Consider the following 26,603-nt stretch of genomic DNA (forward strand, 5'->3'; position numbering starts at 1 on the left):
ATTAAGGACAAGTTGCAATGGTCTTTGTTGAGCTGGTGCATACTTGATGAAGCAAATGGTCTTCATCCTTGCTAGGACTTTGTAAATTGCAGATTATATTTGTCTCTGTTCCAATAAATGTTTTACTTCCTTTAAAATTAATTTTAATGACAAAACAGTTGTAATGCAATATCCTAAGAAAAACTTTATTTAGTTATGAAATTAGAAGCTATTAAAGTATAATTGTAGAGAAACTGATTGGAAGTATGACAATTTTTACATATACAGGTTTCCCCCGCCATCTGAAGGTAGAGCGTTTCTATGAAATGGTTTGTAAGCCGGAATGTCGTAAAGTGAATAAGCAATTACCATTTATTAATATGGGAAAAATTTTTGAGCGTTCCCAGACCCAAAAAATAACTTACAAAACACATAAAGCATAAAATAACAGTAACATATAGTAAAAGCAGGAATGATATGATAAATATACAGTCTATATAAAGTAGAAATACTTTTCTGCAGCACTGTCTAGCACAGCGAAAATCTCACGGAAGCACTCTCAGCAGAAACAGTCTCTCCAGTAACCTTTAAGCTATGAAGCTGCCAAATCATACCAAATAACACATAAAAATACACAGCCTATATAAAGTAGAAATAATGTATGTACAGTGTAGTTTCACTTACCGGAATCGGGAAGGCTCCAATAGATTGCAGTTTCATCACAGTTAAACACTTGCTTATATGAATAACCACCTAACACAATCGGCAATCACCTCTGATCTGGGCCCACACTTACGTGCTGGGCGACACCTAATTAATTAGCTTGTTTATTTCGGCTTTTCCTCTTAAAGATGTGCTGGGTGTGTTCCAATTACCACTGCACCACTGCATGCTTCGCGGTAATGTATCGGTTGGCGGCCCAGAGGTTGGGGACCACTGCTTAAACTATGAAGCTGTCCTCGCCTCAGAAACCGATCAAACCACCCATGACTACCTTTAAATTCCACTTTCATCACCATCGCCCAGTGCTTTCTGTTTCAGCTTATTAAAAAGACTGACTGATTTATCCTTAAGTATAAGAAAACTTATCAGAACACCATGCTTTGTACACGCATCAATCCACTCAAGCAACAGACTTTCCATTTTATCCATTATTGGATGCTGACTAAGAGAGACCACTTTGCTACAAGCAGAACCAACAGTAACATCGGCAGCTTTCAAAATTCTTTCTCTCTGTGTATAAATAGTGCGAATGGTGGATGCAGGCAAGTTCAACGCGCGGACAATGTCCTTACTTCGTTCACCACGATCAAAACGCTTAATTATGTCTAGTTTTACGCTAAGTGTAACATCCTTACAAGCTCTTTTAGGTTTTTCCGATACCTTAGAACTCATCTTGCTAACGGATGCACAAAATAAATTGAGATAAAGCACATGTTTAAGCAATGCCGGCTAGAATGCAGTTCCAGGGGAGGAGCTTGGCTGTTCGGGCGCACGCTGCCTTTTTTCGTAACAGTGAAAACACCCTCTGTTAGTGAAAACAGGTAACTAATGTAGGTCTTTTGTCACAGCGAAGTGTCGTAAAGCGAACGTTCAGAAAACAAGGGCCACTTGTATATTATTTGTTCAGAAAGTTCTAGTAGATATACAATTTGTTATAAATTGGAAACTGGAACTGGTATTCATTATCTAGTGAACAACATGGTGAAGGCACAAGTATATATATATTTGATGGATAAAACATACACCGATCTGTGACTGATTTTGTAAATGCTGAAACTTGCAAAAGTATATGCTCTATTCTTTATGGCACAAGTCCTACAAATGGACATAGAGTTTGGCATCCATAGATTTTGATGTAAGTTCCAGTATTTCAAGTTGGTTTCAAATAGTTTAAAAATAATTGGAATAGCAGGCAGATTCATTGTTAGTGCTCAAGTAAATGGAAGACTGTCATAAAAGCCCAGTGTTTTACTGATGCTTTTCAGGAACTGGAATCGGCCATTTTCACCTTTGATTGGAGATACCCCAATATGGTTAACTTTTAACTCTTGTGCATATGATCCAATAGGAAATGAGTATAAATGCCTGCATTTTCAGACACTCACATCCTATGAACAAATCTATATACAAAAAACTTTCTGCTTCACATTGGGATAAAATCTTTCATGGTGTTTCTTTATTGTTAACATTTTAGTCTGGTATCTTTTGTTTGTAAAGCCTTTTCAGCAATGTCCACACGTTCCTTGAGCAAATTAGCTTGTTCTGAAGTGCCCAGGCTGGAGGCGTTCTTTAATAAGAAATGGGAAATGAAGAGTTTCAGACCTTCTCGTAACATTGCCAGATTTGGAATTCCAGAGATCCTGTAAAAACAAAATTCAAAGGTCTTTTGAAGAACTCAATTTCAGTTTGTGTCAGTGGTTGTAATATTTGGAGCATTCTGCTATGCAGTTCTTATACAGAGAACAAAATTCAGAATAAATAGCTAAGATTATTTAAAATTTGTAACTTTTAATAGGCATCTTCAGTCCAATGTCAGATATTTACAATAATGTGGCAAATCTTCTGCTGAAATATGAGACAAGTAACTGGGCAAATCCTGAGCACAAATTGTAAAACAGCATCCTGCTACAGAGCCACCAATAATGTGATTTCAGTGCTGCCTTAATTTTGGAGATACGAACAAGGAAAAAGGTCCTTTTGTTCAACAGAGTTCAATGCGGTCCTCATCAGAGAAATAAAGCACAGAAACAGGCCCTCCATCAGAGGATGTAGCAACACTACATTTGAGACTTCTCTGAGGATTATCACCTTGTCATGGTGGCGAGGCTTGTGTGATCCTGAGGTCGATGCCACCCAGAGCTTAGCTCCTGGTAGGATCACCCATGGCGGTGAGGTCAAGTAGGAGGTTCCAGACAAAGGTTCCAATTGTCTTGCAATCCACGCCACTGGACTCTGACCCCGATCTGTCAAGGACGTCTGGTGGCTGCCCATACATCAGTCTCCCCACATTAAACAAAAACAAGCACAGACATTTGCCATTAAAGGAATAACCCCTTTGAGAGAACATTTGGGAGTCCAGTAATTGCACTTAATATGGGCAAATGAGATCAGCATGTCAGAATAGATATAATGGGGCAAAGAACCCACTTCTGTGCTGTATGATTCTATGGGTCTCTGCCAACCATTAACCACTCGCATTGCCTTGCTCCAGGCAAATGGAAGGCAGCACCCCAGTGAGTCAGAAGGGAATGCAGCACACATTACCTATTAAGCCAGATGCTGAACCATCAGAACTTCTGAATGGTTGGATGGTGGATTATCAGATTTATTATGTATAGAATAAAATTACCTTTGGAAGATTGCTACTAATTCTTCTGGTTCTGTATCCATTAGTAGCTTATGGAGAACCTGTCTCAGGAACTTGACTCGAGGTTTATCCAGCTCACTGAACTCAATCACCTGCAATATTGGAAGAGATGATTTATGCATAAAGATTGCTTTCATTAGAAAAACGAGTAGGTGTAGTTATTAAGCACATCAAGCTTGCTTTGTCATTCAATTAGATCATGGTTGACCTGTATAATTACGTCTCACAGTACGGACTAGATGAGCCAAAGGGCATGTTTCTGTGCAGTAGTGCTATAGGACTCTAATATTCAATAAAAATGCAAGTTTTCTAGATTTACAATATTCCTCTTCCAGAGCCCTGCCTCCTGAATTCACCTGTTCAGTCCAGATTTAATTTTAAAGTTGCACTGCTTGAACCACCAACTCCTCATACCCCAATAGTGGAAACAGATCTATGGCTGCACTGGTGATGTGCTGGAAGAAGCCCTGTGGTGTATTAGGTCTGGATAACTGGCAATCTTACAGCATTGGAAGGTATACTCCAATGTGCAATTAGCTCTTGTCTCTATTGAATCATCTCAAACAGCACTATTAGTTCATTCATTTATTTTCTTTCCACCCTTGGTGGTTAATATAGCCTTCACTGAGTGATTGGCATGTGCTTTATTGGTGTTATGTCCAGAAGTGGATTCTGACCAGAAAAAATGTACTGGGATAAACATGATTTAAAAAAAAAGTTTATTTGTATTTTTTTATCTTTCTCTGATACAAGGTAGTCATTTAATCAATCTATTTCCTATTACAGCCACCTGTGTTTGAAGGGACATTTTATGGCATAGAATTTTCTAGACAGGAAGTGACAAAGATTCATCCAGTTCACAGACATCTTGGTAGATGCTTCATTAAAAATATTTCATTAGTTCTTAGAACATGGGCATCGGAAGCAAAGCCAGCATGTCTTGCCCAGTTTTAATTGTTTGAGAAGGTGCTAGTGAGCTGCCTTTCTGAATTGCTGCTGTCCTTCTGGTAAAGGTACTCCCACAGCAGTTGTGGAAGGATATCCAGGATTTAGACTAGCAATTTGTAATGCGAAGGGTTGGCTTATTTGTTGGTCAAAAGCCACTTCCAATGTGCTGGTCATTGATTGGCCCATTTGTTCCCATTGGTTGTCTTTCACACCACAGCACTGGCTTCCGGTTCTGGGCACTTCAGGGGTATAACAATAGCACATGTGAAAGACTCGGGCCTCTTTCCATTGTCTCCAGGGGCTTATCATCACACTGCGGTGCTGAAGAGGCATTGGGCAAGTGTGCCCTTGAGCACACTTAGCTAAGTTGCCGATTGTTGAATAATTAGTTTGTAGTTGTGTAACTTAGGGAGACTTAAAGTACCTGTTGAGCTTTAGTGTTGTAGTTTTTGTAACTTAGGGTGGCTTAGATGTTTGGTTGAGTGTTCTATTGTCTGTAAATAAATGATTAATGTGCTTATTCATAATCAGTGACTTCTGTCCCACTCACCAATTCTGTGAACCTGCTTCTCTGTAACACCATTACTGAAGGATGGTGGTATATTTCCAGGTCCATTGAGATGTGACACAAGTGGGACCCTGCAGGCAGTGGTGTTCCCATGTGCCTTGTCTATCTTAGTGGCAGGGATCACAGGTTTGAGGTGTGCTGTTAGAATATCTCAGTTAAATGACTGCAGGGAATTTTGCTGATCTGACATACAGCAGATACTGCCTGCTCTTGGTGGAGGAAGGGAATATTTAAGTGTAGGTGATGGGATGCCAATCAAAAAGGCTTTGTTCTGGATAGTGTCGAACTTGTTGGTCATTATTGGCACAACACTCTTCTGGTGATGAATCTACTGTGGAATCTACAGACAGGTAGGTGGGTGGTGACACAAGGTACTACGCCTCTTCCACTGCTTTTTCCATATGCCCCTATTCAAAGAATTAGGATTATCGTTGTCATCACTGAATGGTCCTCCTACCACTTTTTCTCCAAGGATTTGAGAACATTTTGAATATTTCCCTTGGGACACTGGGTAATCTCCTCCTGAGGTAAAGTTGAAATAGATCATCTTTTGCAGGAATCTGCTGTTGGGTATGCAAAGGATGTGATCTGCCTAATGGCAATCACTGTTGATGGTGCTGGCCTGGGATAGGATGTTAATGCTGGTTCTCTTATCCTGATCGTCGATTTGGAGGATTTAGTAGAGACAACATTGGTTGCATCTTTCCAGAACAGTGATGTACCTTGAGATAGACCAAGTCTTAGAAGAGATCTTTGCTATTCAGTTGAACATGAGTTTTATGCTGTATTTTACAATGGGATCTGCAAGCATCCTCTTCTTTGGCTAGTCAAAGGCTGCTCTGCCATAGTGAAGGCAATGATGAACTTTATCATCGATGTCTGGATTTCATCAAGAGGATACCTGGGAACCCACAAATACCTGGGAAAGACTCCCCATTATCACATTCAACAAAATGTATTTATATGTTTAGATACAGCGCAGAATAGGCCCTTCGAGCTGTGCTGCCCAGCAATTCCTCAATTTAATCTTAGCCTAATCACAGGACAATTTACAATGACCAATTAACCTCCCAACGAGTACGTCTTTGGATAATGGGAGGAAACCGGAGCACCCGGAGGAAACCCATGTGGTCATGGGGAGAATATACAAACTCCTAACAGGCAGAGGTGGGATGAGTAATTTTTGGGTGGAGGTATAGGCATTGGCTACGACTTTCATTCAACACTGGACTGAGCATTATTTATTTGTTCAATTCAAATAGAGCAAGTTTGCAGGTTTCAAGCTGGGGATGCACCATCATCAATTCAATTGAGTTCTTACTTCACTTCAATAGATGACAACCGAGAACAGTGTTCCTGAATTGCAATGAGGAGTGGAATTCTATCTATCTATCTATATACACACACATATACATACACTGCACTATAACCGACCGCTGACTAACTACAAAAACTAAAACACAATTGTGATAGTTAAGGCTCGTATCGAGAGATGAGATTGTGGTTTTAGAGTTTTTTTTAACTAAACAATCATATTTCTTAACATCTCATGTTGAAAGGAAGTATTCAACACAATGTTTTACTGCGAAATTGGTTATTGGTCAGATTGTAACTCATGCAACCCACCACCCCACTACATTTACAGTGATGATACAATTTACTTTTGAAATAAAGACTTCTTAATGATGCACACAAAGACCCTCATGATTCACCTTTTGACCACTACTCATTACCCTGATAAAAATCATTGCTATATTTTCTATTTTCTGTTTCACACTTCTGTGGAAACCGTGCATACCTTTACATGAAAAAAAATGTAAAGGTTGCATTATTATCTATTATTCTAGATTCCCAGACAAGCAAGATTACACAAGTTATTCACATAAAGATCTCTGTAACACAGAGGTATGTTTGTTTTCCGCACTCAATGTTTAATATGGCTAGTGTTAGTTGTAACAGTGACCTTTTCAACAGAGTAAGATATAAAGTTACACATTGTGCCATAAAAGAAGGCAACAAAGAAACAATTAAATTATCTTGAACAATGACCAATTGCACTTTAAACAGTATTGAATTACTATCCACTATGCATTTACCTTAAAGATGGCTAGAGACAGCACTTTCCTACTGAGGTGGTGAACAAGAAGATGAACCAAATTTGTGGTTGCCAGACTGGTCATGCCCTTCAATTCCCGGAAACGATCCCACAAGCTGAATTGGAACGTCATCTATTCAAGATTAAGAATTGTGAGTTGGAATATTAAAAATATCTGCAGATAGGTAATGAACTGAAACACTTTTATGAGTCAACAAGACTGAGAACACAGGTCTCCATCTGCAAGATTTTAGATTATTAATTCAATTATACTGCACAAACTTTCCCACTCTCAAACACATAGATTAAAGGGTATTTTAAATTTGTAATTAAAAATGAAAATAACCACACATACTATTGAAGCACGAGTTTCAGAGTACAGGAGACAAACTGCCACCACTGTACATTATATTCACCCCTACTCCTGTCATTGAAACTACAATGTTAACTTCTCAAGTTATTTAAATGGTTCACAACAGTTTGCAACAGATTAATATGGAAACAGAACCCAAATGGATAGAATGAATCATTTGATGCCATCAACATTCAATGTCTATTTTGAGAATGTTAGTAAGTAAGTTTAAAATTGAATCCAAGACTACTTAAAAAGTGTGGATAACCTTGTCAATTAGTATTTGCCCAGCAGTGATTGATGTCGAGATAGGAAGCCATATCTGAAATTAATTCTTCACACAAAATGAGATTTGTTTTAAAGAGAGTTCATCATATTGTTATCTGTCTACAGATCCTCCTTGGGTTATGATTGCCCGACTTATGGACACTGCATACAAATGAGAGAGCATTTGGGAAACAGTTTCTGTGGGGCCGCATGCATCTTGTGCTAGGTGGGAATGAAGCATCTTCATGCCACCCCTCACCTTCACCCAACTATAAGCTAGAACAATTCAGGGCAGGATCAAGTGGAGCAGAGCTGGGAGCTTTGAGCAGATACGCTCGCTGAGTCAGTGAGGTCAGGTGGCGGTCGCTGTTCCCACACTTATTACAGTTGTGGTATGGTAATGTAGTAGTTCGTGCAAAGCTTTACAGTGATCACAGATCGGATTCAATTTCCACTGCTGACCGTAAGGAGCTTGTATGTTCTCCCCAAGACAGTGTGGGTTTCCTCCCGCATTCCGAAGATATATGGTTAGGACTGGTGAGTTGTGGGCATGCTATATCGGTAGCAGAAGTGTGGCAACACTTGCAGGCTGCCTTCACGTATTTGATTTGACACAAACAATGAATTTCACTGTATGTTTCGATGTACGTTACAAATAAAGCTAATCTTTTAGCTGTATCTGTGACCTTCTCTCACATACTACTTTTGTTCATTTCTAACTTATAAACAGATCTTAGTAACAGAACCTGCATAGTTAGTATCTCAGTTATTGAAAATTGTGAAGCTATTTATTGCAGTAATGCTAACTGATACAATCATAAATACATTATTGTATTGTTAGAACTGCTAAAACCTTTCAGACAATCTACTTCAACGCCAACATTACATCATGAAAATCCATCAACTTATGTTATTAGAGGAAATGGCATCTTTTACAACAAGGCAAAGTACCAATATCGTGATATGCTAAATGGAGGTAAAATGCAATTTAACTTGCAGTATATAATATAACCTGTATTATAATGGAAGAACTTTTTCGCTGACATCCCTCAAACTGTTGACATGTGAGCATTTACTTCTCAAGAGCAGCTTTAAGCACAGAGATTAGTGCTTGCAGAAAACAAATATTGAGGGCGGTCATGTTTATCTTCAACGGAAGAATCTTGTCAGGTAAGTGCATTCTAATTCACTTGTAAACTTGTACAGCTGAATGAATAGACGTAATCAACTAGTTTCAGAAAGGAATGAAATATACAGTATAATTTAGAGGAACATCAACTGTTACTTTGGATTACCTGGCCACAATATCAAGATGAGTAAAGAATGGCACCTTTTTGTCCCGATGTCTGTAGTAACTAATTTATTCCTAAATAGCTTTAGAAAAAAATAACCCAGTCCATTTTTGAAGGCATTTCACACATGTTCCTTTATGGGAAATCTGCTGTATTTAACACCATAATAATAAAACAATACACATTTTCACAGGTTCAATAATTTTCAATTAGCACTTTCCAGATCTAGGCTTTCAGAAAAGCGTCCATGTGGCAGAGCACGGCAAAGTGCCTATGTGAAGAGGATGTAAGGAGGCTGCAAGGGGATAGAGATAAATAGAATACAATTTGGGGAAACAGAATTTTCTATTTTGGCCAGAAAAACAAAATGCATTATCCAAATGGCGAGAGTTTGTTGTGCTCTGAGATTCTGCCTGATTCACTATTTGCCAACACAACAGATATAGCAAGTTATTAGGAAAGCTATCAGAATGTAATTGTTTGTCGCTGGGGGACTAATTAACCTACTAACTAACACCTTTGGGACGAGGGAGGAAACCCACAAAAGAATCAGCAGACTTGGCACAGACACCATTGACAGCCAGGATTGTTGAGCTCTAATGCAACATCCCTGTTAGCAGTGCCACCCCATGCACTGGCAAAATCACGTTCGGAACACTGCCTATGGTAATGATTTTAATACAATGGAAGTAGTTCTAAGAAAGTACACTGGACTGATACCTGGAACAGATGGATTTGTCTTCTAAAGAAAGGTTGGACAGGAAAGCTTATACCCACTGGGTGCAGAGGAGTAAAATAGGAACTGATTGAAACACTCAAAACTTTAAACTTTAAAGAGTTTACATGTGGAGAAGCTGTTTTTGTCCATGGAAAAACCCAGAACTAACAGTTTCAACCCCCTCCCCCCAAGAAGGTCACTGGTTTTTGGAAATTCCTTCCTCAAAAGGCACTGGAATCCGATTTTTTACAAGCTGGTGAAAGGTTACAGTAGTTAGAAATGAATAGAGAGTTGGGGGTCACAATTAGATTATCTATGATTTTATTAATTGGGTCTGAGCGGCTTACTCTTGCTCCTGAGTCATGTTTGTATGTAATTTGTGCTCATCAGTATCTTAAAAAAAACAGTACAAGTTCTATCCCCCCACTAAGTTCTCTGCATCCAAATAAAGTAGGGTTTGTAACTTAGGACTCTAAGTTCCAGGATCAGGTTGTTCCTTTGAACAAAAGTATGTTAAAAGGCAGGGCACCTAAAAGTGGCTCAAGATGATTTATTGTAGGTTAAATTAACTAATTTCACTTTACAGTTGAGTCAACGCCCAATGGAAGGGACACTTGGAAGGTCTCTTCAACCACAACACCGTTAATGAATTCACTTGGGCAACCCGGTTGGCATGGACAAGTTGGGCAAAGGATCTTCTATCGCTCTGACTTGATTGATGTGAGTGCCCTTGACCCTAGCAGGCAGGAAATTATTTCTGCCTGTCTCACTGCCACTTGTGATGATAAGAAGTTTAAAATATAAGAAATTAGGAAATATGAGCAAGAATACATACAAAAATGCAAGTAGGAGACTACTTGGCTCTTTGAGCCTGTTAGCCTTTTAGCAGAATCATGAATGATCTGAATGTAGCCTCAGCTCTACGTTTCCACCTACCTTCAAGAATCTGACTGCACCTGGCTTAAACTTATTCAAAGTTTAACTCATTCTACTGCCCTAAGGAAGCAAGTTCCTATGACCTGCAACTCTCAAAATACAATTCACCCGATTTCTGAAGCAACACACACAAAATGCTGGAGGAACTCAGCAAGTCAGGCAGCATCCATGGAAACGAACAAACAGTTGACGTTTCGGGCTGAGACCCTTCTTCAGGGCTGGAAAGGAAGGGGGAAGATGCCAGAGTAAAAAAGTGGGGGGAAGGGAAGAAGGATAGAAGGTGACAGGTGAAGCCAGGTGGGTTGAAAAGATAAAGGACTGGACAGGAAGGAATCTGATTGCAGAGGAGAGTGGACCAAGGAGAAAAGGAAGGAGGAGGGATTCCAGGAGGAGGTGACAGGTGGGAGAGAAGAGGCTAGAGGCCAGAGTGGGAAACAAAAGGAGGGGAGGGGGGAGCAAATTTTTTAGAAGAAGAAGAAAAAAAAAAATCGATTTATGCCATCAGGATGGAGGCTACCCAGATGGAAAAATTGTTGTTCCTACACCCCGAGGGTGGCCTCATCTTGGCACATGTTGGAGTAGGAATGGGAATTAGAATGCGAATCTACTGGGGTCACCTATTGTGTCTGGTCCTCCTGATGTGGCTTCCTCTACATTGGTGACACCCGTTATAAATTGGGGGACCAGACACAATAGATGACCCCAGTACCTCTATGAGCACCTTTGCTCCATCTGCCGAGGGCAGAACTTCCTGGTGGCCAGGCATCTTAATTCCGATTAGCTGCTGCCTCACGATTCCAGGGACCTTGGTTCAATCCTGACTTCTGGTCCTATCTGTGTGGAGTTTAAGATTAAACTTTAACCAGATTCTTCCAGCATAGGACTAGCCGTGTTCTGTCACTAATTTATCAATTGCTGTAATAAATCCTAATAACTCAAAAGTTGGGGGGGGGGGGGGAAGAAGAGTAATTTCCTGTGATCTGGCAGCATAATTACTGTTGGCCATCAATGGGCCAATGGAGTGAATATTCCTTTACACTGGGATACCAAAACTAAGAATTATGTTCCAAGCTGGTGCTAATGATGACTGATGTTGTCAGGCTCTTAATATCTTTGTGTAAATTATCTGAACAACAAGGCAAGCAAATGAAATTAACAGCAGACATCATTATTGCATTAGTACTGGGATTGCTTGCCCAAGGAGTTAGTCAGCTCTTGTTTTATAATCACCAGTGTAAATGACTTGGCCATCAGAAGTACAAATTCTCTAATGCTTAAATAAATAATTCTGTAATGTTAAATATTGGCCAACTTTAAATTTCTAATTTTATTAACACTGCTGGTAAAAGGATTAAAATAATTAAAGATTCAGCAGCTTATGAACTATCAGAACATTGTAAATGTAGTATTACCTGAAATCTCCTCTCATATTCACAGAATTTTTCCACCAAAAAAGCATAAAAAGGATTAAAAGTCTTTTCTTGCAGGCAGCAATGAACAAGGACATGAATAATCTCCCTTTCCTGCTGATCTTTCAGCCCAAGCCTGTGAAAATAAAAGTTAAATGTAAAATCTGGAAAATGGTTAAGCCAGGAAGAATTTTAAATATCTTTAACTTAATGGATGGCTGGGCAAATAGGTTGAGTAGAATCCACACAAGAGTGGTATCAAAGCTTTAATTGATGGCTGTGCTGAATAATATAAAGTTAATCACAGATAAAAGTACATTGATAACAATTTAGTGACAGCAGATGGTTAGAAAAATCATTACAATTAATCACTCGATAACATTTAGTTGCTTCGATGTCCTTACATTCTAATATTCAGAAATGGGGATAAATACATCAGTAAAAATTGATTTAGGAAACTTTTCCTATAATTTTCTATAATGCAACCTAGTCAATTCAACCAGTCATCAATTTAATGTTCTTGGCAATGGCGCACCACAACCTCTTTAAGAACACATTCATCCTGCATTGACTATAGAAATTAGGATGTTATGTCGCAGTTGCAAAAGACTTTGGTGAGCGGCATTTGGAATATTGTGTTCAGTTTGGTCATCTTGCTATAGAAAGGATACCATTATACTGGAAAAAGTGCAAATTTATAAAGATGATGCCAGGACTCGAGGGAATGAATTATGGAAAGGTTTTCATTTGAACATAAGAGAATGAGGGGTGATCTTATAGTGGTGTATAAAATTTTGAGAGGCATAGATAGGGTGAAAGCATAATCTTTTCCTCAGGGTTGGGGAATCAAGAGCTAGATGGATGGTATGGGTTTAAGGTGAGAGGGGAGAGATTTGTTAAGAACCTGAGGGACAACCTTTTCTCCCAAAGAGTGGCGAGTACATGGATGTGAACAATTAGAGGGATATGGGCAAAATGAACTACCACAGATGGGAATCTTGGTTGGCATATACCAATTGGGCTCAAGAACCTGTGCTGTATGATCCTATGACGCCAACCCAAGGTACTTAACACAAAACTGAACACAGTATTCCAAAAAAGGAATTATGTGCAGCTTCAGCTGTATAACTTTCACTGCATGGTATTCAAGTACAGGAGCATGATCGAGAGTGTACAGATCAGCTGCATCACCTTCTGGTACTGGAAATGCAAAGTATCTGAGCGCAAGTCCTTACAAAGGATTTCAAGGACTGCTGAGAGGTTCATTGGGGTCTCTCTTCCACCAGAGATACTTACCTGGAGCACTGCATATGCAGGGCCCTTAGCATTGTCAATGATCCCTCCTATCCAACCAATGACCTCTTTGACCCCCTACGATCAGGCAGGAGGTACTGCAGCATTAGGACAAGAACTATTAGGATGGGAAACAGCACCCCCACCCCCCAGGTCGTAAGACTAGTGTACTCCCTGCCACCACCAGGTCTCATCATCACGTATGAAGTGCCAGTAGCGTTATACTGTTTACTTTTTAACCTGAGTTGTAAATGGACCTTTTTATTAATTTATTTGTGGTAATATCACTTTCATGTGTTGTGTGTGTGTGTGTGTGTGTGTGTGTTTTATGTACTGTGTTGTGCACCTTAGTTTGTAGGAATGTTGTTTTCTTTGGCAATATACACGCGTACAGTTGAATAACAATAACTGAACTTGAACTTGGCATGTACAGGAGATAACATCCAATACAGGTTCCCCCGCCATCCGAAGGTACAGCCTTCCTATGAAATGGTTCGTAAGCCGAAATGTCGTAAAGCGAAGAAACAATTACCATTTATTTATATGGAAAAATTTTGTGAGCGTTCACAGACCCAAAAATAACCTACCAAATCATACCAAATAACATAAAACCTAAAGTAACAGTAACATATAGTAAAAGCAGGAATGATATGATAAATACACAGCCTATATGAAGTAGAAATACTTTTCCACAATCATTACTGAACTGTTCTCCGGAGCAAAAATCTCACGCACGCGTGCTCGGCAGTAAATCTCACGCAAGCGCTATTGGCAAAAACACGCGCATGCACTCTCCAGTAACCTTTAAGCTATGAAGCTGCCAAATCATACCAAATAACACATAAAAATACACAGCCGATATAAAGTAGAAATAATGTATGTAAAGTGTAGTATCACTTACGGGAATCGGGTCAGCGCTGAGCACACTGATGATGGTGTGTTAGACTGAGTCGGAGTTTGGGTGGTGCAGTGGCCCCCCCCCACCCTCCAGGCCGCTGAGCGATACATTGCTGCAAAGAACGCAGGGGTCCAGCGGTAGCCGGGAGGTACACAGCTCACCTTTAAGAAAAAAGTCGAAATAAACATGCTAATTAATTAGGTGCCGCCCATAATTGTTGACCCAGATTAGTGCCAATTTCCAATTGCATCGTCTCTGATCTGGGCCGACAATTACACGTCGGCGGCACCTAATTAATTAGCATGTTTATTTCAGCTTTTTTCTTAAAGATGTGCTGTGTGCCTCCCGGCTACCTTTGCATTCTCCGCGAGTCGGTATCTGTCCGTGGCCTGGGGGTTGGGGTGGTGGAACACTGGGGTGTCATCTTGTCGCCTGTTTCCATTAGAACAGGCAGCTCATCTGCTTCTATCTCTGCCCGCCTCGATGTTGAAGGTCGAGGTTCATCGTCTGCTGTGGCTGATGTGGAAGGCTTGCTTGACTGCTGAGCCTCGCGTATTTTTCTATCATATAGTTCTTTAATAAGGACTCAAACTATCCTGCAAATATCCCCTAAACCGATGTACCCTTTCAAAATTAAAGCCGTACTTTATCATTACTCATTCAGTTTCGATTGTTATCCTTTTTTCTTCCAATTGCATCAGCTCTTCATCTGTCAGTTCTTGGTGATAGGATGCCAAAACCTCTTCCAACATCATCTTCGTCAACTTCCACAAGCCAAACTCACATTGTTCTTACTTCATTCACCACGATCAAAACGCTTAATTATGTCTAGTTTTACCGTAAGTGTAACACTCTTACGAGCTCTTTCAGGCTTTTCCGATACCATAGAACTCATCTTGCAAACGGCTGCTCACAGGCTTGTGTTTAAGCAATGCCGGCAAGAATCCGGGGGAGAGCCGCTGCTCGGGGCGCGCTGAATTTTTTTTCGTAACAGTGAAAACACCTTCTGAAAGCGAAAATAGGGTACTAATGTAGGTCTTTTGTAACAGTGAGGTTTCGTAAAGCAAACGTTCGAAAAGCGGGGGACACCTGTATTCACTTTCCCAATACTCATGACCTGAAACATTAACTTTATTTCTCTTTATACAGTCGCTGCCTAACCTGCTGAGCATTTTCTATTTTTACTTCACGTTTCCAGTATTTGCACTTTTAAAAAATTTTCATCTAATATTAAATTATTTTTGTTAACCCGTCTTATAGTGTTTGGTTATTTTCTCTGCTCATCTCCAAACTCCTACACTCAACACCTCCCTCTGCAACTGGATCCATGACCTCCTGACCAAATGACCACAATAAGGATAGACAGCACCACCTCAACCACAATTATCCTTAACACCCTCAGTTATCTCTAGACTGTGTGACCAGATTCTGCTCCAACTCCATCTACAAGGTTGTAGATTACACGACCACAATGGGCTGAATCTCAAGTAATGATGAGTTGGAGTACACAAAAGGGATAGAATAGTGGCATGATGTCATGATTTAGGGTCAGCATGGTAACGTAAGGCTATTACTGTGTCAGTAACCTGGGTTCAATTCCACTGCCAATTCTAAGGTACTTTATATATTCTCCCCGTGACGGCTGGGGCTCTCCAGGTGCTCTGGTTTTCTCCCACATTCCAAAGACATACAGGTTAGTGGGTTAATTGGTCACATGGGTGTAATTGGGCCGAAAGGGCCTGTTACTGTGCTGTACCTCTAAATAAATGAACAATCTTTCCCTCAATGTCAGGAAACCCAAAGAGCTTGTCATTGACTCGGGAAGGAGGCTACTCCTGTTTACATCAACGGTGCTGTGGCTGAGAGTGTTGAGAGCCTCAAGTTCTGAGGTGTGAACATCAGCCTCTCTAGTCCAAGCACACAGATATCGTGAACAAGAATGCTCACCAACATCCCTGCTTCCTCAGGAAGCTAAAGAAATTTTGTATGCTGGGAAAAGCAGTTTCCCCTCGTCTCTGTCCCAAGTCTATTCTCCTAATCTTGAGACTATATCCCCTTGTTTTAGATTCATTTACCAGTGGAAACAAACTTTCCTGTCCATCTTATCTAATCCTTTCTCATTCCCAGAATCAATTTGATGAACTTCCTCTGCGCCGCCTCCAAAGCCAGTATATCCTTCACAAACAAGAGGAAAAACTGCAGATTCTGGAAATCAGAGCAACACACACAGAATGCTAGAGGAACTCAGGGGTAGATTGGGAGACGGTTTCATTGAGTACCTATGCTCTGTCCACCAGAACAAGTGGGATCTCCCAGTGGCCACCCATTTTAATTCCACTTCCCATTCCCATTCTGATATGCCATGATGAGGCCACACTCAGGTTGGAGGATCACCACCTTATATTCTGTTTGGATAGCCTCCAACCTAATGGCATGTACATCGATTTCTCAAACTTCCAGTCATGCTCCCCAACCCCCCTTCACCATTTCACATCCTCTTTTCTCTCTCTCACCTTATCTCCTTGCTTGCCCATAGACCTCCCCACTTTTCTTTCTTCCCCGGCCTTCTTTCTCTTTCACCAATCAACTTCCCAGCTCTTTACTTCAATCTCCCCCGTCCAGGTTTCACCTATCGCCTTGTGTTTCTCTCTCCCCTCCACCCACCTTTTAAATCTACTCCCTAGCTTTTCTCTCCACTCCTGCAGAAGGGTTTCGGCCAGAGTCGTCGACTGTACTCTTTTCCTCGATGCTGCTTGGCCTGCTGAGTTCCTCCAGCATTTTATGTGTGTTGCCCAGTATATATTTTGTCAAGTAAGGAGACTAAAAATACATACAGTTCTCTAGGTGGTGCCTCACCAATACTCTAAATAGTTGCAGAGCAACTTCCCTGCTCTGAAATCCCTCTAGCAAGGAAGGCCAATGTTCTACTTGCCTTCTTGATTTCCTATTATACTGCAAACAAATCTATGTACCATCAGGCTTAAGGATATTTCTATCCCACTGTTATAAGACTACTGAACAACACCTTAGTACGACAAGGATAGACTCTTGACCTCACAATCAACCTCGTCTTGGCCCTTGTACCTTATTGTCTGCCTGCACTGCACTCTGCAACTGTAAAACTAATCTGTATTCTGTCAATTATCTTCTTTGTACTACCTCAACACACTAATGTGATAAAGTGATCTGTATGCATGCTATGCAAAAAGAATGCTTTTGCTTGGTACATGTGACAATAATAAATTTACCAATTTACTATTTACTTTGCCCACTATAGTTCCAAGTTATTCCACTATGTAGAAAATGCATTTATTTTTGGTCAGATTCACCCACACTATTTGTAGTATTTTGTTTCAGCCTCCTCTATAATACTGTGACACAAAACTTGGTGTCATGAACAAACTTGGAACCAAGGCTCTTTATTCATTCTTCTAATTAATTTCGAGGGAAAGGCAAAGCTTTAGTATAAGTCCTTGGAAGAACACCATATTTTTATATTCTGCCAGTACAAATACATATTCTTGCACTTACTCTCTGACTTTGAGGTTGTTTCCAATTCCATTTGATTCTATTTTCTTATCAGTCTCTCTTACCTAGAATCTAAACAAATACTTTACGAAAGTACTTTAAAGTAACACCCAAACCTTGTTTTATTGACCGTATCAGCAGGAGCTACATTATCAGTTAAATCTGCTTTGGCTGGGCTATCTCTTATACACTTGGAATAGGATAATCAGATCAAAATGTATAAGCAGTTGGCTTGAAGTTTTAGCTGAAAACTGACAACTGTATCAATGAGACACATTAATGTACAGAAATGTCCGTTTGGATGACACACTCCAGTCCTAAACTTTATTAATTGATATTACCAAATAACTTGTTTTACTTCATTTACTCTCAAAAGTATGAAGTAATGGAGCAAATTGTTTTCCACTCAGCCTTTTGTCAGTTTCACTACTGCGCTATGTTGCTTGTAACTAAGCCCCGCTAACTGAATCCGCAATGTCTGCAGACTCTCAAAGGCTATACCAAGGTGATTGTGGTTGATGGCACAATACAGGCCAACATTTACTAATCAGTTGTATCAAGTTCTTTCACACTCAAAGGAACAAGAAGCTACTGACCTCAGAAGTTTTTCAAAAGCATCCAAGTAATCCTCACTGGTCATCAGGACACAGAAGATGTTCTTGCGTATATCCGTATTCATCCTCTGTTTGCGTGCCAACTCCAAAATTTTCCCACTTAACTAAAATGGAATAAATAGTCATCAAGTGTGGGACATATTGTTGGCTGAAGGGTACATTACGGGGTTTTAATTGGATTTTGGGTGGAAAGCATATTTCAAACCTAGAATGCTTTGAACAAGCTAAGAAGTTACAGTGAAGATAAATCCATGACTACTTTTACAGGATGCTAATATCCATCAATTGGCAAATCATCGTCAATAGGTCAACTTGAGAATATCATCGCATTTCAGATCTTTAATTTGAGAGCAGCAGCGCATCTGATTTAATGAGAACAGTGGTGCAGCTAGCCAAGATACTGCCTCACAATGCCACAGACCTGGGTTCGCTCTTGAACTCATTTGCTATTTGTGTGGAATTCCCACATTCACCTCAGGGCATTTCTGTTTCCTCCAACATACCAAAAGGCATGTGGGTCAGAGCTTAACTAGCCACAATAAATTAACCTTTGTGTCTGGGCGAGTACTGAAATCTGGGAGGAGTGTAGCATGTGGGGAGGATAAAGAAAACAGGGATTAATGTAGTGGTGCACAGAAGGCCAAAAGGCCTTTTTCCATGCTCTGTGCACCTCTCTTGCTACCTCACACGTCTTCTATTGAACATTAGTTTTTTTCATCCTATCAGTGATTCTGCAGATACTGGGACACTCAAAGTGCTGCAGATCACGCAGCATCTATGGGGAGGAATAAACAGTCAATGTTTTCAGCCAAGACCCTTCACCTAAGCCCGAAACTTTGACTGTTTATTCCTCTTGGGCAGAAAGGTAGCATTGTGGTTAGCACAACACTTTACAGTACAGGCGACCTGGGTTTAATTCTACCACTGCTTATAAGGAATTTGTACATTCTCCCCTCCATGATCACATAAGTTTCCTCCCACAGGGCACAGCTGTATTGGCTGGTAGGTTAATTGGTCATTGTGAATTGTCCTGTAGGGAAGTGTAGATAGTCAAATTGCAGGTTGAGTTGGTGGTGAGGAACCAAGTGCAGTGTTAGCATTCACTTCAAGAGAACTAGAATACAAAAGCAAGGATGTAATGTTGAGACTTTATATAGCATTGGTAAAACCGCACGTGGGAGTACTGAGAGGAGTTTTGGGCCCCTAAGGAAAGGTGAGCTGGCATTGGAGAGGGTTCCTAATGCTGTACTACTCCATGGTTATCTGAATATATGTAATGTTTTATTACATTTCTGTAGCCTTTTCAAACAGCTCTGATAATGTCATCAGTGAAAATTATTATAATTGATTACATGGTGTCGAAAAGCATCAAAAAAGATGTGGGATATCTGAAGAACCTTAAATGCTGTGATAAATCATCAAACTAAAACTTCAGCATTACTTAAAAAAAAACCTTAGATGTTACCAGATGTGTTGAATATTTCCTCCACATAATGTTTTTAGAATCCAAATTTTAAATACAACATTTTCTTTGGTCTTCTGTTGTCCAGTCTAACATACCCAGGAGTCACAGAGAAGTACTGCACGGAAGCAAGCCCTGCGGTCCACCTTGTTGATTTTAAGACAGTTGGACTGGTACGTCCATCAGAAAGGATTAGAAAGATGTGTGCCTATTGTGAGTAAATGGATGAGCATGATGGTCAGCATGGATGAGTTGGGCTAAAGGGCCTGTTTGCCTGTTGTCAGTTCATGCTGACGTTCAAGCACACAACTTTACATTAATTCTAAGACATCTTATTCTCCCACTGTCCCATCAACACTGCCCTGCCTACCTTTCCCCACCCACTGCAAACCACCACTCTCATCTGTACATGGGCAGCAACTTACAGCAATTAATTAATCTGTCAAGATGCATATTTTGGGAAGGAAATCATAGCCCAAAAGGGTTCCCAACCTATTTTTAATGCCATGGACCCCTAGTATTAACGGAGGGGCCCGTGGACCCCAGGTTGGGAACCCCTGCCCTAGAGGGAACTCATGAAGTCACAGAGAGAATGTGCAAACTCACAGATAGAACTGGAGGTCAGGAATGAACCCTGGTTGCTGGAGCTCTGAGAAAGCAGCTCCACTTGCTGATGTTACTCTTGAATCACTTTTAGTTTTACTTTATTGGGACAAAACACCTATTTGGCACATCTTTGTCCACATGCCAGTGGAAAATTTCAAACTATTAATTTAAATCAATAAGGTAATATCTGAACAATATATAATGCTAAGTGGTTTCGGTGGCAGAGAACTGGCAATCACAAGCTCTTCATGGGTATGCTCATATTTCACTTCAAACCCTGTACAGTGTAATCGTGTGTCCAATTCCCTGGTCTGCCAATGGACTGACAAATGTCCTGAGCTGGACTGTCAGATGTATATACTTGGCTCCAGCTATGGCTGCCAGATGTAATGTCAGCCCAGTAATGGGGACATTGACCTTCACTGATAAAGTGTGGTTTACTTATTTTAGATAATTGATTTCTTGCACTTTCAGTTGAGAGCAACTATCGAAAGTCCACTAGAATGGTGCAGGGATGGGAGTTCAGGATTTGCCAAAGACCTTCCTGCCACTCGCTTTCATGGGGACACAGCTCTGCTTTGTGATGCAGCCAGGCCTCTGGCTATTTGGTTCTATAGAGGGAGAAGAATAAGTGAGACTTCAGGAAAAGTACAAAGATCAAAAACTGCTCATCAATACAGAATGATTGTAATAAACATACTTGAAAGAATTCAGATTTGAAGGGGAAAAAGGCAAGTGGATACAAAAACAACACGCAATATGCCAGGTGTAAATTCACCAAGGCATGACATACATGAACAAAGATCTCATATCGCCTGAGGTCGTAGAGCACGACAACACAGAAACAGGCTATTCAGCCCATGTCATCCATGCTAAACTGTTATTCTGCCTAGTCTCACTGACCCACATCTGGACCATAGCCCTCCATATCCATCCCATGTACTTATGCTCACTTCTCTTAAATGTTGAAATCGAACCCACATTCACCACTTCCACTGGCAGCTTATTCCACACTCTCACTGCCCTCTGAGTGAAGAAGTTCCCTCTTAAATATTTCACTTTTCACCCTTAACCTGCGACCGCTAGTTCCAGTTTCACCCAACCTCAGTGGAAAAAGCTTGCTTGCATTAACCCCATCTATACCCTTCAAAATCTGGTAAATTGTTGGGCAATTTTGTTCCTGTACTCAAAACCTTTTGCAATGAAAGATAATATACCATTTGTCTTACAGCCACTGAATGATGTAGAAAGATATCCTGATCACTTTGTACTTCAACATTTCTCAACCTCTCACTATTTAAATAATAGCTTTCTTCAACTCCTTTCCCAGAATACAGCAGCAAATACTCACCTCACCAACAACTATGTCTTGTTGTGGTTTAACACCCGCAGAGTCAATCATAGGGGCACCGCTCCATGAAGATCCAACAATCCACCATCGTCCAACCTGGTCCGCAGAAAGCAGGTTTTCTAATGTTACACGAAGTTGGAAGTCACCACGATTGTTATGGATCTGAAAACAGATGAGCTGCAGGTCTTACTTTCCATAATCAAAACGTATTTAAAAAGGACTCCAGAATTTTGAATCAACAATGATAAATGTTTGGCAATATTTACGCTGCTTTAAAATTGTTAATTTGGATTTCTGGATGGTCTAGTTGTGCTCTCTCTTATCCCTACGTTCTAGCTACCTCTGAACATTTTGTTAATTATAGATTGTTCTGGAAGAGTCAGTATTCATGAATTCTAGTGGGCAATTCACATGTATTGTGAAGTGAAAACTGGGCCAAAAGTTGAATGCAGAACTGCCCAAATAAACTTAAAAAGAAAAACAGAAACTGACAGATGTTGAAACTCCTCCCAACGAGAAACGGATTATTTATTCAAAAAAATGTATGATTTGCAGAGAGTTGTAACACATGTACAATCTGACAAAATGGTAAAAATTCAAAATGAAAACTGAGATGGTGGAAATCTGGGGAGAAATAAACAGTCTACATTTCAGACTGAAATAAGGGTCCAAAGGCAAAGGCAACAGCATGAGCGCAGAACAGTCACTGCTGTTGCCTGTAATAGACAGCTGCAGTTACAAGGAGAAATTGGATAGGCCGGGCTTCATCTCACTGGAAAATAGGAGGCTGAAGGGTGACTTTGTAGAGATCTGTGATTATGAAGGACATCAATAGGGTTGATATTCTGATCTTTTTTCCCTCAGGGTATGCAAGTCCAAAAGCAGAGGTCATAGTTCTAAGGTAAGAGGGTAGAAGCTTAAGAGAGATCTGAGGGGCAAGCTTTCCCCCCCACACAGAGTTGTGATTATTTGGAATGAGCTCCCAGAGAAAACAAGAGACAATTACAACGTTTAAAAGCCATCGGCACATCTAAAGAGTACAGAAATATCAGGCTAATGTGGGCAAATGGGATTTACAAAGAAAGGCATCACAGTTGGCATAGACAAGTTTGGCCCAAGGGCTCATTTTTATGCTGTACAGCTCTACGATCTCATCATCACAATACTATTGGCCCCACTCTAGCTGGGTATCACATAGGCACCGACACTTAAAAACAAGTTCCTGACAGAGAAGCCTGAAATTTCTGATATTTTCAAACAATAAAGCAGGCATATAAATAATGAAGATTAAATGAGGTGAGCTAGGACCGATTAATAGCCAAATGGATATTTACGAATGGAGCTTGGTAACTTTCCAAATACTTACCAAAGTCAGAGCAAAAGAGGGAATAGCTGAGATAATGGAAAGGCTACAATATTGATACTGAAGATGTACAGTGGTGCTAGAAAGCTTGTGAATCCTGTGATCATCTGGGGTAACGCCTTCTACAAAAGCTATTTGGAGTCAGGTGTCCCAATCAATGAGATGAGATTGGACGTGTGGATTGTAGAGGTGCCCTGCCCTATAAAAAAGACACCAAGTCTGGTTACTGACAGAGCCTGCTCTTTTCAAGAAAGATCTGTTTATGTGTGCCATGCCTTGTTCAAGACAATTTTCAGAGGACCTTAGAAGAATTGTAGAGATGTATGAAGCTGGGAAAGGCTACAAAAGCATTTCTAAAAACCCAAGTGTTCATCAGTCCATACTAAGAGAAATTGTCTACAAATGGAGGAAATTCAGTACTGTTGCTCCTTTTGTTTGGCATCCTGCAAAGATCACATCAAAAGTGCAACATGCAATGAACCAGGTGAAAAAGAACCCAAGGAGAACAGCAAAAGACCTGCAGAAATTTCTAAAACTTGCTAAAATCTCTGTTCATGTGTCCACTATGAGAAAAACACTGAACAAGAATGGTACTCATGGAAGGACACCAAGGAGGAAACCGCTGCTCTCCACAAAAAAAAATTGCTGCATGTCTCAAGTTTGCAAAAAACCACCTGGATATTCTATAATGCTTCTGGAGACAATGCTCTGTAGACAGATGAGACAAAAATTGAACTTTCTGGCAGAAATGCACACTGCTATGTTTGGAGGGAAAATGGCACTGCACACCAACCTCATCCCAACTGTGAAGTATGGTGGAAGGAGCATCATGGTTTGGGGCTGCTTCGCTACATCAGGGCTTGAACAGCTCGCAATCCTTGCGGAAACAATGAATTCAAAATTGTATCAAGACATCTACAGGAGAATGTCAGGGTAGCTGTCTGTTACCTGAAGCTTAACAGAAGTTGGATAATGCAACAAGACAATGATCCAAAAGACAAGAGCAAATCAACAGAATGGTTTAAAAAATAAGAAAATTTGTGGCCTGGAATGGCCGAGTCAAAGTCCTGACCTTAATCCTATAGAAATGTTGTGGACAAGCAGTTCATGTAAGGAAGTGCACCAACATCCCAGAGGTGAAGCAGTTTTGTAAAGAGGAATGGTCTAAGATTCCTTCAAGCTGATGTGCTGGACTGATCAACAGCTACCGGAAATGTTTGGTTGAAGTTATTGCTGTTGTTGTGTATGTGGCCGGGTTATACAACAAAGCTGTAAATAAAAACGCTGGAGACGGGAGCTAAGTTAACAGAGTTCTTTACTGACTGAAACCGAACTGAACACACACGTACAAATCAATACACGCCTAATACTGCATGCTCAATACATGCCTAATAGCACATGCAACGACATGTTACTACAACATAGTCCCATAATATAGGCAATACGGTACACTCCTCCCCTTTTATTTTAATAGTGTATCAACTATATTTTTTCTGGGGCACTATGCTAAACAAATATGTGCACCCTTAACATAGAAACGCCTACCAATTGTTTACTTAGCAACTTAATACTATTAAATTATAACAAAGTTTAGTAATAATAATTATAACTCAAGTCTCGGGGGGGGGGGGGTCTTCTCTTCCTCTCCAGGTAACGCCTGCCCTGAAACATTTGCTTTGGGGAATTAGTCTCCACAGGTACGTCAGGTGGGTCCTCAGCACTGATGACAGGCTTACCTGTAGATGAGGCTGATGCGGTCACATCAGGAGTGTTTGCTTCTATGTCATGGGAGTCCGGGCAAGGTATTGTTGTCTTTTTCACCTGGGCATCCAGGATTTGATCCACATGACGTCTCCATACGTTCTCTCCCACCTGTACTCTATACATCAATGGACTGTCTATGGTGGAAATTATACCCGGTTGCCACTTTTCAGTCCTGTGATCACGTGCAAGAACTGACTGTCCCACCCTGAAGCTCTGTGTTGGCTTAGCATTCAAGTGTTTGAACTGTCTGTTTTCCACCTCACGCCGTACATCTGGTTTAAGAAGATCCATGCGAGACCTCAGATTCCTGTTCAGAAACATCATTGCTGGGATCTGATTAGTGGTTGCATGTACTGCATTACGATAGGCAAAGAGGAAGTTGTCTATCTTGTGTTGCAGTGGTCAAATTTCACTGTCCATTGCCTTGATGGCTTTCTTGAATGTCTGTACAAATCTTTCTGCCAAGCCATTTGTGAATGGATGGCAAGGGACAGATGTAAACTGCTTGATTCCATTGTTCTTCACAAAACTTTGAAATTCTTCAGAGACAAATTGTCGTCCATTGTCTGTGCAGATTTGTTTTGGTATGCCATTCCTGGCGAACGTGGTCCTCAGAACCGTAATGGTCTTTTCTGATGTGGTTGTCTTCATTTTGATGACCTCTGGCCATTTGGAATGTGCATCAACGGTAGTTAAAAAGAGAGTCCATGAATGGCCCAGCAAAGTCAATGTGCACTCGTTGCCATGGTAATGAGGGCCACTCCCATGGATGGAGAGGGGCTTGTGGTGGTGTGTTCTGGATCTTTTGACATCCAGAGCAGTTCCTGGTCAAGTCCTCAATCTGTTTATCAATTCCTGGCCACCACACACAGGCACGGGCAAGATTTCTCATTTTCACGGTACCCGGGTTCCCCTCGTGCAGTTCTTTCAGCACTCTGGTGTGCAGCTTGGGAGGAATCATAACACATCCGGACACACTGACAACTGCTCCTTTCTCGCTGAGAAGGCTGGAAACAGTGTGTTACCCTGTGCTGGCCATCCCTTACCGTGATGTCATTCACTATTGACAACATAGGGTCATTGCGTGTTTCCTTTTCAATAAGGCTGTTTGTTACTGGGAATTGTTCGACTATTGTTGTGTGAAAAACCTCTGCTGAATCCATTTGTGTAGTTATCTCGGAAGTGGGCACTGGTAAACGTGACAAACCATCTGCGTTGCTGGGTCCCCGTGATCAATGTCATACCTGTGACCTCCTAAGAAAAGGGACCATCGCTGCAGCCTTTGTGCTGTCATCAATGGAACACCTTTTTTTGGATTGAAGATTGACGAGAGGCTGATGGTCAATCAACAGGGTAAACTTATGGCCACACAGGTAGTGACTGAATTTCTTGACTCCCCACACGAGGCTTAGGGCCTCTCTGTCAATCTGTGCTTGTTGTGTTCAGCTGAAGTTAGCGTGCTTGAGGCAAAGGCTCTTGGTCTTTCGGAACCACCTGGAAACTTGTGCAATAATACAGCTCCTATCCCGTGGGGTGAGGCATCACAAGCTAGTCGGATTGGTAAGGAGGGGTCAAAGTGCGCGAGCACCTCTTCTGAAGTTATGAGTCTTTTAGTTTCTTAAAACACTTTCTCACAGCTCTCAGTCCACTTCCATTGTGTCCCTGCCTGTAATAGTGCATTTAGTGGGTGTAGGACTGTGGATAGGTTAGGCAAGAACTTGTGATAGTAGTTCACTAGACCAAGATATGCTCTCAGCTGAGACACATTTTCAGGTGTGGTGCCTTAAGCA

At 40.8% G+C, this 26,603-nt stretch overlaps 1 protein-coding gene across 1 annotated transcript in view; it reads right to left on the bottom strand.

Annotated features, from left to right (window-relative positions):
• Window positions 1-203: 203 nt before the first annotated feature.
• nom1 (nucleolar protein with MIF4G domain 1) overlaps window positions 204-26,603 on the bottom strand; it is a 66,993-nt gene continuing 40,593 nt past the window's right edge. The window contains exons 6-11 of the mRNA XM_072254042.1: window positions 21,687-21,848; window positions 18,250-18,371; window positions 11,938-12,070; window positions 6,962-7,093; window positions 3,332-3,441; window positions 204-2,342 (exon numbers count right to left, since the gene is read on the bottom strand). Of these exons, the coding sequence (XP_072110143.1) occupies window positions 2,165-2,342; window positions 3,332-3,441; window positions 6,962-7,093; window positions 11,938-12,070; window positions 18,250-18,371; window positions 21,687-21,848 (837 nt within the window). The 3' untranslated portion in view covers window positions 204-2,164. The remainder of the gene's footprint in view (window positions 2,343-3,331; window positions 3,442-6,961; window positions 7,094-11,937; window positions 12,071-18,249; window positions 18,372-21,686; window positions 21,849-26,603) is intronic.

This window comes from Mobula birostris, chromosome 3 (assembly GCF_030028105.1).
Source record: "Mobula birostris isolate sMobBir1 chromosome 3, sMobBir1.hap1, whole genome shotgun sequence".
Taxonomy (NCBI): Eukaryota; Metazoa; Chordata; class Chondrichthyes; order Myliobatiformes; family Myliobatidae; genus Mobula; species Mobula birostris.